At 36.9% G+C, this 13,365-nt stretch overlaps 1 protein-coding gene and 1 long non-coding RNA gene across 3 annotated transcripts in view; one reads left to right on the top strand and one right to left on the bottom strand.

Moving 5' to 3' along the window:
* The window catches only part of LOC128112172 (uncharacterized), a 168,060-nt gene that overhangs the window by 24,885 nt on the left and 129,810 nt on the right, over nucleotides 1-13,365 (bottom strand). The window lies entirely within an intron of this gene.
* The window catches only part of Samsn1 (SAM domain, SH3 domain and nuclear localization signals 1), a 90,056-nt gene that overhangs the window by 29,726 nt on the left and 46,965 nt on the right, over nucleotides 1-13,365 (top strand). The window contains exon 1 of one of the 2 annotated variants that reach the window (XM_052741013.1): nucleotides 10,019-10,556. The exons of the other annotated variant lie outside the window; for it this stretch is intronic. Coding sequence (XP_052596973.1) covers nucleotides 10,500-10,556 — 57 coding nt within the window. The 5' untranslated portion in view covers nucleotides 10,019-10,499. Of the gene's footprint in view, nucleotides 1-10,018; nucleotides 10,557-13,365 lie in introns of those variants that run through there. 2 annotated transcript variants of the gene reach the window in all.

Below are 13,365 nucleotides of genomic sequence, written 5' to 3'. Positions count from 1 at the left end.
TGTATGTCTATGTGAGTGTATGCCATGTGTGTCCTAGTATCCCTGGAATTCAGAATGTTCTGGACCCTCTAGGAATAGAGTTACAGACTTGGGCACTGGGAACCTAACTCAGCTCCTCTGAAAAAGCAGAAAGAGCTCTTAGCTACTGAGCCTCCTCCACATCCACAAATTCTATTGCTCTTATAAAGGTGTTTTATCACAGTGATGGAATCAAAACTAGAGTAAGGATGTTGTAAAGCAATGAATGAGTCAGCATGGACCTCAGAGGCCCTGAGAGCCTTGGCATTTGTGAATGCCAAGGGAGATTCTCTTCCCTTTTACAGCCCCAGCAAGGTGACTAGTTTCTGAAGAACCTGTAAGCAAAGAATCCAAGAAATGGACAACCTTTTTCTTCTAGTAGGGTATTTGCTGCCTAATCACATGGCAAGCATACTGTCTTGTTACTTTTTATTGCTATGATAAAACATTCAGAATGAAACAACTTCAAGAAACATGGGTTTATTTTAGCTCACAGTTCTACAGCCCATCACTGCAGGAATTCAACTAAGCTGGTCACATCATACCCAGTCAGAAGAAGAGATCAGTGAATGCAAACTAGTACTCAGTTTGCTGTTACCAAGCAAGTTGTCTTTAAGATACCCTGCCAGGGAATGGTTGGACCCACAATTGAGATGCCTCTTCACAAACCAATTACCATAATCAAGATACTCCTCCACAAGCATGACCAGAAGTCCTTCTCCCAGATGTTTCTAGATTCTGTCAGGGTCAAAATTGACACTGTCTACCACATACAATTTTCATAGAACTTCCTGTTGGCTTTCCCATGCTATGGTTTAGTTATGTATCAGAAGTCAGCAACAAATAGACATTTTATGCTAGCCTTGAAGATGAAACCTGGAAATCAACATAAAAAAGAAAACAATCTGCAAAAAAATGAATACTGAAAGTAGCAAAGATTAAACACAAGAGAACATTGCTACCTATTTCTGTGGTTATTACATAGTGTCAAATTCATGTCAAGTACTTGTAATGTTATGAGTGTTTTATTTAATATTTATAACAATACAGTTCATGTAACTATTACTGTCATGCCCATTTTATGGAAAAGATTGCCAAGTCACCCAAGTAAACAGAGAGCAAGAATTTGTACTGTCAGCTTGATTAAAGCCTGATTTCTTTTCTTTTCTTTCTTTCATTTTTTTATTTTTTAGTTTTTTTCGTGACAGGGTTTCTCCATGTAGTTTTGGTGCTTGTCCTGGATCTCACTTTGTAGACCAGGCTGGCCTCACAGCTATCCGCCTGGTTCTGCTTCCCAAGTGCTGGGATTAAAGGCGTGAGCTACCCACCCAGCTAAAGCCTGATTTCTTAACCATTGCATTTCATTACCTCTTGTAAGAGTATAATGTAGTATATGAGAACAACCAGAAAGAACTCCTGCAAACTGAAATTACCATAGCTAAAGTAAATTATTGATAATAACAATTAGTGGAAAAGATGTCTCCTGGTAATATCTGAAACTACACACATAAAGTCTCACCGACATGACTTCCCAAACATGAGCCAAACTAGGATGACACCAATGGACATGCCAACATGTACAGGGAAAAGCCCATAAATCCTCAACCCTGCGCAAGGAACTAGAGGGCACCCAGGAAAGCTGGGAGCAGGGGAAGTGGCCTTCTCCAGGAAAGAGCACACCAATTGTTTGTCCAGTGCCAAATGGGCAGCCCCGAAAACACATACAATTCACATTGTACAGACTGAGCAGGTTATATTTAGGAAGATATATGTATTTAATAACAATTAGTGGAGAACGAGGCCATGCATTTAAAGGAGAGTGAAGACAGGTACATCAGAGGGTTTGGAGGAAGGAAAGGGAAGGGAGGAATGCTGTAATAATATTATAATATAAAAAATAATGAGAAAGAATTTTTAAGAAAACAAATGTGCAAGGAAGGAAGAAGAATCTTTATTAAAAAATGTAACCATGGATAATGGAGAAGTAATGTGAGAAAGAGGAACAGGACAGAGAGGAGGGGAGGGGGATAGCCCAAGAAACACACTGGCAAATCTTCACTATTCTGTAATCGAGAAGACAGGTTGATAGATTTTTTTACATTCTGAGAAAAAAAAATCATAGGTCCAAATTCTATATACTGTAAAAAACAGCACTCAAATGTAAAGGATCTGAAGGAGCTTCATCATTTCCTATATTATAGATGAATATTTCTGCACGTGAAACTCTGACTGAAGAGATGAGTGTGAGACTTGAATCTTTCTCAAGGGAGAACAATCCAACCATAGACTGAGGAGACGGAAATGTGTGAGCATCTGGCTACGTAATGTCCCATGCCTGATTCAAATTTCCAATGTTCACCTGCAGATCTCTCTAGTGCTATCCTGATTTTGGAATTCCTGGTCTAGAGGATTCTGAGAAGTCAATTTTTATGGTTAAGAAAACTACTAGCTCATGAAATTTTGTTATACCAGCCAGAATAGACTAAGACGCCTGGTGCTGTCTATTATCCATTGTCTACATGTGGAACTGATATTGTCTGGAGGTCTGTTTCATCTTTCTTTGATATGGATTAATAGAGTTCCAATCTCTGTGTGTAAAAAATGCTTGCTATTTCCTTAGTCATGAGTCTTAATTTTCACATTTTACTTGCCTTAACATTATGTCCAAATAATGATCATACTCACTTTCCTACTTATATAATATTGTCTGTCCTACACTTTTAAAGCTATTCTTATTCAGTAAAATTGAACATCCTTACAGCAAAGAATTAAAACCAGAAGTCCTTAGAACCTTTCTTTACCTCCTTTCACACCTCATCCTTCAGTTCTTTTCTCATCCCTGCAGTATTAAAACTTTTTTTTTTTTTTTTTTTTTTTTTTTTAGGTTTTTCGAGACAGGGTTTCTCTGTGCAGCTTTGCGCCTTTCCTGGATCTCGCTCTCTAGACCAGGCTGGCCTCGAACTCACAAAGATCCGCCTGCCTCTGCCTCCCAAGTGCTGGGATTAAAGGCGTGCGCCACCACCGCCCGGCATTAAAACTTTTTATAAAATGGCTGCTTGTATACAGTCCTCTAAATGATAAGTATATTCTTTTTTGATTTATGTATTAGGCAAGATCTATTGATTCTTGTTTTTGTCCTTGAGGACTGTGCCCTCTTCTCTTTCTCCAGCTCTCATAACTAGTTAGTTAAATAATCAGTCATTATTTATATGTATATATGCTTTATCGTTATATAAACAGTGATGTTCGTGGCTGAGTCGAACTGTTTTATGCTTTATATTTTCTTAGTTATCTAGTTTGAGAATCATGGGCTCTCTTTTTATATACCTGTTTCTTTTGCATAGATTACTGCTATGTCAAGAGACACTCTCCCAAACATAGTCTTCTTTCCCTGCCTCTCTCACCCCCTTCTTTTAAAATAGTATCTCTTCTGTTTTCAAATAATTTTAAGTTTTAGACATTTACCTTTTGGAGTCTGACTTATTTTATACAACATTGTCCTCCAGTTCCATCCATTTTCATTGATGATGAATAGGTATCAATCTTCTTTGTGGCTTATCTTTTTTTTTTTTTTTTGGTTTGGTTTTTGAAGGACTCTTCATATTGTTTTTCATGGTAGCTGTACCAACCTATGCTCCCAGCAATAGTATATAAGGTTCCTCTCCACATCTGTGTTGAGGATTTTACCATATAAGTTCTGAGGTTCTGTAGACAGATATTCAGACTACAGCACTGGAGAGCTTCAAATTGAAAAGAACCTTTAAAAAATATAGAGAAGATTGAGTGGTATTCTTACCCACATTACACCAATTTGTTTGAGTATAAAATTAGAGAAGATGATTATGATATAATTAACATTAGCATGGAGTAGTGATAAAATCTACAACAAAGAAGTTGAATTGAAAGATAGCTTCGTCTTCAATTTTTTTTACACATTCTTGAATTGATTTTCTCTACAACTACCCAAGCAGCTCAGTATAATTCCCACCCCCACCTCTCTCACCATTCCTGACCCCCAACTACCCCATAAACCCTAACCATTCTATGCCAGTTCTCCTAGTGTGCCAAGACACAGTTATGACAAAGAGTGACGGTTATGAGCTGAGAATTTGGATTGCATCCTGACTTCGGCACTTCAAAGACGATCCCATTAGCATGAGCCCAAGAGAATTATAAAGATTGCATGGGAAACACCAACAAATCACACAGCATACTTCATGACCTATAACGAGCACTTAAAATCACTATCACTTCATCAATATTTTTTTTTAAATTGAGGGCTGAGATTAGTTCATGAATATTATAATCTTTAATCACACATGGATAAAGCTTTATCTTTATTGTGAAAATCACTATAACATCTTTATATGGTTTGAAATTACATAGAAAGTATGTATTTTTAATTTATTAAAGTAATAATAGTGACTTATATCCATGCATTAACTTCCTCAGTTCTCCTAATTTATTTATTATACATCTCTTTTTAAACTATCCCTTTTTTAAACTTGTCCTCTCTTTCTGTTTTCCTCAGTCACCCTTACCCTGTTTCTCATCTTCCATGTGTAAATGTGAATGAAGAAGTTCTCATCTCTTTCAAGGAAGTGTCCACCTGTGCACTTAGATCATTGTGCATTCTTACTTTATCCTACAACCAAGAAAACAGCATGTTGTGTCTCATTTTCTCTTTAGAAATTTAAAGTACGAAATGTCGCAGGGCTAGACTTTCTACAAGAAACTTCCCCGGATATCCAAAGCCTCTTGATACATCTATGTTTCATCTCCTAGGAACATCGTGAGTACAAGAGTGAATCCCTTTTTCACACTCACAGACACAGACAGACAGACAGACAGACAGACACACACACACACACACACACACACACACACACACATGCTTGCATACAGACAGAAGGGTGCAGGCACTGTAATTCACTTCATGGAAAAAATTAAGTTTATAATAGAAATAACCACAAAGAGTTTCAGGTTGATGCTCAAATTGAATTGCCCTCTTCCTTGCAGACTTCTGTAACTCCCTGAGGAGATCATTTAATTTTAAACGGAGCCTAAACTAAGAACAGAGGGAAAGAGTTAAATCTTTTGTTCTTTTATATCCAGCCAGACCTCTTACATCCATCCATCTCAACATTATGTACTGTTTTTGGGTGGAGTGGTCAGGAAAGTTAATTATTTAGGCTTTGAATCTTTGGAACCTACCATCCTGAATGGTCATTACCAAGACTGACCTCTGTTATTTACACAAGGCAAAACTGATTAAGATTCTAATCCAATATTCTAAATTATGTAGGAGAAGTGCTTGTAGGCCTAGACCATCCCTATTTGTGCATGAATAGGAAATATATCACAGATCTCAGGTAAGGCAGGACATCACAGGAAAAATTAATAGAAAAGGTTTTTAATGTCACATTTAGGCTTGAAAGGTCTTCAAAAAGCTGAAAAGACAGTTTCTACAGAGCAAGGACTAATAAACAGGAACCCCAGGGACCCGGTAAATGACTCCTCAGAGCAAGGAAAAGTACAAAGTCAGAAGGGAAGCCACCACAGAGGCAGGTTCCTGTGATAGCTTACTGTCTGCAGCTTCTCGTGAGTTATAGACAGGCAGGGATTCAGCAGCTCCGCCCAGACCACTTTCAGTACATTTCCCTTCCCAGCTCTGTGAATAAGGAGCCTGGTCTGAGGGGCCAAAGAGGAGGCGGAATGACCAAGTCAAGCTGCATTTACAGCTGACTCTTTTTATTCTTCTAAGACACCGAATTCTGCAGAGCATAATGGAATAACCTCTTCTCTTTTGGGTCTATTTTCCATTATGACGTTCAGAGATGGAGTCCAGGACGACAATCTTATGTTGCTAATTTCAAAGTTCTTGAAAGGTACTTCCCCATCGCCATGCTCAACAGAGCACTTGAGGAACAGACAGCAGTGTTTTAGGTTGTTTCTTCTCTCTCTCTCTCTCTGAATATTATTTTATTTTTTATTATTTTTCTTTTCTTTTCATTAATTAAATTTTTCATTTCATTCTGACTTCAGTTTCCCCTTCCTCCTCCCCTCTGTCCCCCTCCTCCCCTCTGTCCCTCTCCTCCCCTCTGATTCCCTCCCTCCTCCTCTCTGACCCCCTTCTCCCCCCTCCTCCCCTCTGTCCCCCTCCTCCCCTCTGATTCCCTCCCCCCCTCCTCCCCCCTGTTCCCCTCCTCCCCCCTCCTCCCCTCCTCTATTTCTGTTCAGAACTGGGCAGGCCCCCCATGGGTTCTATAACTGGTCTCAGACATAGTTGTCTCAGTAAAGTGTGGGAGCAAATGATTGTATACGACCAAGCATACAGGCTTGAAAAAGGCACAGCCATCAAGGCAATGCAGGGCATCTAGACCTATTCTAAAGGATTTGATTTCAAAACCATGTACAAATTGAACAAGTAAAATGTCCTAACATTAAAAAAAATGTAAACTAGAAGCAATGAGATACTTAATACTTTACCTTATAATGGTAAAGGCAGTGATGTGGAATGAAGTCCTCAGAAGATCAATATCTTCAGCTTACATTCATCAGACAAAAATTTTTCATGATAACTACTTTGCTGCCAATTATGATTTGGCTTTGGTGGTTACTGAATAAATGTTTGGTGGACCAAGGAAACAACTTGTGTAAATCTAACTTGAATTATCCAAACATATACTTCACTTTGTCGCTTCACTGCAGTTTCTTCACAAATCTGACTCACTATCCATGACAGAAATAGGAAGCGGTCATGTACACCCCGTCCCATACTTGTTTCATCCTGCATCTGTTCTAAAACCATTGAGGTAGCATGTGAAGGCAAAGTACCAAGAGTACTTTCGCAATTTCCTTCTTTCACACATATCTGAAGCAACACACGGCCTAGTGGTTGATCCTAATCATGACCAGCAATTAGGTGTGCTCAGTGTTGACCCTCCACCTCAGTCTTGCTGTACCATTACTTCTGAACTTACTGGAGCATTTCGGGTCATTCATTAAATATCTGAACTGCAGAATTCCCTAACATACAAGTAGGTTAATGGAAGCATTTGCTACATGATATCTTATAAACATCAAGGACTGTAACATGGTTATACCGTAATAAGAACTCAAACATCTTATCTTTTAATTGCCAAAGAAAATTTTCCCTAAGTAAATTGAAGATTGGAAATCACTTCCCTCATCTATAAATTTGAAACAAAATATTGATTTTATTTACATTTTAAATACTCCTTATGGTAATAGAGCTGGTCAAGTGCCTAGAAATATAAACAGATGATTATATGAAATTCTTAAGTATGATATTGTTTACTTTAAAAAATAATCTTATACTCTGATAATTTCATATGTATATACAATTAATCTTGACTTATGTATACACCTAATTCCCCTTCTCACTTACTCTGAGATCCTCAACAGATATGCCTCCCAACTCCATGTCCTTTTATTTTTTTTATAATCTACTAAGTCCAATTAGGGTGGATGAATGCATATGGACCACCTACCAATAGCCATGTCCATTAAGGAAAAATTACATACATACATACATACATACATACATACATACATACATACATACATACACACACATACATACATACATACATGTGTATATGCTTTAAGTCCAATATATGTGCATTCATACATACCTATGTGTATGTTTATATGTCTGTACATATATCCAGCAGCAAGGGTCCTAGTTCTCTGGCTCTTATAATATTTTCACATCACCTTCCACTGTATTTCTGAACCCTAGGTATAGGGGTTTCATGGTAGCTATACCAGTTGAGGTTAGGCACCCACAGTCACTTATTCTCTACATTTTGACCCACTATGGATCTTTGTAGTAGGCAACAACAAAAGGAAGCTTCTTTTGTAGCAGATTGAGGTGAAAGCTACTCTTTGAGTATAAGAATAAGTATTTAGAATATAGTTAGGAATTATATAGGTTTAAGAAAACGACAGTAGTAGGCTCTTCTCTAGGGTCCATGACTTCTCAGCCACAGGCACTTCACTATGTTTACAGAACGAGGCATGGGTTTCCTCCTATTGAACAGGTCTCAAGTCCGATGAGATAGCTGCTGGTATCCCAATATAATTGTGCCCCCATTGTACCATTAGGCATGTTTTTCTGGGCAAGTAATTGTTGGCAGCTTGCATAAGCACCATCTGACACTATTAGAGTAATCCTCAGGGAGGAGGCTTCCAGGTAAGTTCCAGCTTGACTCATCTAAGTCGTGTCTGGAGTGTTTGGCACCTTCATCAATATGGTCTTACCCTCAAATTCTGGGAGGTAACCACGGGTAATGACAATAGTGTTTATCATTGTGTGAGTCTCTTGAACTACGTCCCCACCACCAATCAAGAACTCAAAAGGAAGCTTTCCCATGACTGGCAAGGTGGTTTTTATTGGGGAGTCTATGGCTCTGGGGGAGCATTACTGTCACCTGTTGTGTAACCCCATTTAAACTGAACACACACACACACACACACACACACACACACACACACACACACACGTACCAGGGATGTAAGTATTCACTATATTTTAGTTGTCATTATAAAAACATAAACTATCGCAAATATTCTAGATATAACTGTGTGATATTTAACATTCATTTAGTATCCCCCAGTAATTTTTTTAAGTAAAACTACTATTCTGAAGTGATGTTGTGTAAGTGTGGCCTATTTTAGCAATGCCTTTTATTCTCAATGAAACTTTCAGGCATTACATACCACCACTTATCCTTCTCATCTAACTGATCAAATTCCACCGCTGAATTAAACTTCTATCTATTAGACAAAGAAATGGAGGGCACAAAGAGCACAAACGTTCAGCTAAGAAAATACTTTTTTATGACTTTCAATTTCTTAGCTGATGGAATAACTTACCACCTTAGGTTAACCGAGGCACACCCAGAAAGTTTACAGAAGGGCACACTTCTAGGGAATTACCAAGCCTTGGAGTTTTGAGGGTTTCTCGTGTTATTCCCCTGTCAGTGTTCTGAAAATACTAACCCTTAGTTCTCAAAATACCTCAATAACTGGAGAAGTCTATTAACCATAATCCTCATAAGTGTATTTTATTTACCCAATTCTTTGGTGGTGCATACAATATTGTTTTATTCTTCTTAGTTAAGAGGTTTGATATATTGTTTATTAGCACATAGTAGGTACTCAATTTAGCATTTCTAAAGTGAATTAGTGAATTCTAACTGGGCCTCAAGGAGGAAGGCACAGAGGTAGGAGGGGAAACCAACCGAGAAAGAGGGTCCAGAGCTTTGGCACCTAGAAGCTCTTACTGAGAATATGGCACTACTGGGTTTAACCCAAGGAGTCGATAAGCAGAAACTTTCCATGAAGCACTGGGCTAAAGTAGAGGCAGCATTTGAAACACACTGCACATGCGCTTCTGATAAAGCCTCCTTTTGTAAGAAAGCATGAGTTTCTGACATTTACTTCTGGATATGTGGATTTGGCTTTTAATAAAACCTGTAAGACATATTGGTGCTTATTTTAGGCTTTCTTAGTCGATACTGGATGCCTTATTTGAAGGCAGCACTGATCAGTTGGTGAGGCCATCTACTAAGCAGCAATTATCAAAATGCAGAATTATACTATGTAGCAGGAAGTGGTTCATTTATTAATCAGGGTTTATAACAATGATACGTTTGCTTTTTAAAAGGTAACCTATGAATAATCCTTCATATCTGGAGTTTTAATTCTATTTATAGCTGGGTAAATTTAATCTATACTCTGTAGTATAGGGACAGCATTATGAAGGATTAATACTATTTAACTTCAAATTGATCTTTATTTAGAAATGTAAAATTATGTACTTACATACACACATATGGAGCATTAAAGAAAAATGGTCAATGAACTTGAAAGGGAGCAAGGGGATGTGCCTGGGAAAGACTGGAAGGAGGAAGGGGAAGGGGGAAAATGATGTAATTATAACCTCAAAGAATGAAAAATTATAGACATAAAAAATTGAATTCTCTAAATAGTCTCTTATTTTTGATAATGAAAATCCACAATATTCTGTTTTATTTCATTTATTGGTTCAGATCTTTTCCTCTTGTACCTTCCTATTTAATATGTTAAATTCTTTTATTTTTACATAAACTGAGAAAATAAGTTTTGTTTTTCAAATTATTATACCCTTACTGATTTGTAGGCATGCAGGATTAATGTAGGCATGCCAAAGGTGTGAGAGAGGAATCATGTCATAGAATACAACACTGAGAAGATAGTACAGAGTTGCCAAATAATTACGGTAAGACAGGAGAGGGGAAAAAAAAAAAAAGAAACCTTTACCCAAGTAGACACTGAAGTCACATCCTGACCAAAGGAGGAAGTGTCAGATCACAGGGCTCAGAGCTATCTGGTGCTGCACATCACAGACAGAAACTGCTGTCAGTCTCTGTAACAGCAGAAACTGTCCTCGCTCGAGGTGGCCCGAATTCAAAATGCTGAAGAGGAAGCCATCCAATGCCTCAGAGAAGGAGAAACAGCAAAAACCAAAGGTAAGGTGGTTTCTAACATAGTTAAATAAACCAAGACTTCTTACTAGAAGGTAAACATATACATACAAACATATAACACACATACACACCTTATACACACCCCACACACATACACATACCATATATACTCACATACACAAACCCACTCACTCAAACACACACACATTCAAACACACACACACACACACACACACACACACACACACACACACACACACACAAAAACCTACACTATCACCCCCCCCACATATATATGATATTTTATCTGTCATTTGTAAGTTAATTCCAGTAGAGAGCTTAGTGCATCACAGTATGTATGGGAAAATTCACTTGGCAAACTTAGATACCAATGGGTGATTATGGTCTTCACAATTGTATATTAGACTCAATTCCTTATGTTGGTAGCTAAGTTTGGTTTCAGAAAATTTCATGGAAATCATTTGGTGGTCTCTGCTTCAGCCATTAATAACATGGACTCTCTTTGCACAATTTTCATTACTGAGGTAATGTCAATATCTTCCCAGAATACTGAATAAATTATTTTATCTGTTAAATTTTAGCCATTTAAAATACCTAATTGTAAGAAGACTGTAAAATGGAGACTTTTGGGGTTAATTTTTTTCTTTTTGTATTTTGAGTGTCATACTATGCTATCTTGTTGTAGACATGCATTTATACATTGCCACTAGAAAAAGTATTGTGTTCTATTTTGAGAAGCCACAAACTTTGTAAGTTATTAAATTGGTAAGCCAGTCTTATGTAGAATGTTCTTTTATCCTTTCTCTTGATAATAATTGCCACCAAAAATATAGAAAAAGCTGTTTACATTTTATTATAGCACTATATTAGTTTTACCAGCAACACTAATTTCTTTAATATGAAATTCTGATGTCAGAAATGTTCTGCTATGTTTATACATTTCTAGTAAAAGGAGTTTAAATTCCTCCATATACAAGAAGGGATGTGACACCTGTCTAAGAAAGACACAAAAGAGCTACCAAGAAACTGGCCTGAAATACAGGATGCTACTGTTTATACTGATTATCTATCAGATAATATTTTCCATATCCTGACCCACAGGCATTCATTCTTTGTGCTGTGCTCTTAAGAGTATGTTTTTTTTTATTGTGACATCAAAAATGAGGGAAATATTATCTAATCATCTGGTGTATTTTAAATCTATAAATTTAGGGTTGTAAATGTAGCTGGGTGGTACAGCACTGACTGTGTCCATAGGTTTAATCCTCTAGTACCACACACACAGGAGAAACCTATGATACCGAATGTTATCTTAAATAAAAACTAATGAAGTTTGTATTTAAATAGAATATCAGTGGGTACTGAATTAGGTGGAAATAAGAAGTTCTGGGATGCTATTACATAATAAGATGACTCTATGTAATTAAAATGGAGCATCTTCTAATGAAATGCTGAGTTGGGAGTCTGGGTACAGCTCAGTCTATAAAGTGCTTTCTATACAAGCATTTTATCATCAGAACCTCTGTAAAAAAGTACAAAGTGGTGCTATGTGCTTGTAATCCCAGCACTGGGGAGACAGATACAGGCAAAATCCTGGAGCAAGCTGGACAGCTAGCTGAACCTAATCAGCAAGACCATGGATTTTCTAACCAGTGAGAGCCACTGTTTCAAATACCAAGGCAGACAATGACCTAGGAGGAATATCACCTGAGGCTGTCCAATGGCCTTCACACACACATGCACATACATGTAAGGCATCTGCACACCCACTCACATGTGCAGTGCACAGGCACACACACACACACACACACACACACACACACACACACGGAATGAATTGATAAATATCTGAGAAGAGATGTGTTTGATTTTAACATTTACAAAAATTATGCATGTAGCAAAACATTATATGGTATCCAGACTATATCCAATTTTTATTTTCTTATATATCAGCTAAAAATAAAGTTAAAGAAATAGACTTTGCTATTAGTATTTTCTAATAGGTTTTATAGTTGTGATATTGGAATATTCATGAATCTAATATGCAATAATAGATTTTAGAGAATGCTATATACAAAAAATGTATTATTTTCTTTTGTTTATACTTATCAATAAATACCCCAATGAGTAAAACTTGAAAACAAAAAATATAGTTTTCCCACATCTTATTTTACCATTTATGATGTACCTCTGTTTTATATACTGTTTTCCACTTTTGCTAAAGTTTATTTTATTTAAGTAGCTTATATGCAAGATGAATATCATTCAGGTATATTATTAAACAATAAATGTATAGGTTGAGAGTGAGAAACCAATGTTCTTCCATATTGGGTACCCAAAAGTATCTGAAGACACATTATAAAATACTTAACTATATATATACTAAAAGGTTAATAAATTTTTATAAATTTAGTGTGTCCCAGAACTCCATCTGGCATATAGGTAATTTCCAAATAAAAATGAAACTTGATGAACAGTGGCTAAGCATTCTACATTTATATTAGTTAAAAATAACCTTGTTTTATACACCATGCTTTCCTCCTTGAGTTTTATTTTTGCTATTTTAGCACTGGTGCTCAATGCTGACAGTGATTTAGAGATTTGTAAGCATATCCATATGCGGACTCAATAACCTTTTATCTATACTGTTTATATGATCTATAAATGCTCAAATAATTATAGGACATAGTTTTTCTTGTGTTTGTCTAACATGTTTATTTTTGCTGCCTGTGTTTATTATGATTTTATTATATAACAGTTGTTCTCTGTGGGTTTTCTACTCTGTTTAATACTCGCTAAAACTCTGTTAGAGAACAACTCTTTGATAGCC

This window comes from Peromyscus californicus, unplaced genomic scaffold (assembly GCF_007827085.1).
Source record: "Peromyscus californicus insignis strain IS unplaced genomic scaffold, ASM782708v3 Scaffold_16__1_contigs__length_79575227, whole genome shotgun sequence".
NCBI lineage: Eukaryota > Metazoa > Chordata > Mammalia > Rodentia > Cricetidae > Peromyscus > Peromyscus californicus.
Note: the sequence above shows the minus strand (reverse complement) of the source record. Positions and strands in the feature narration are given on the sequence as shown.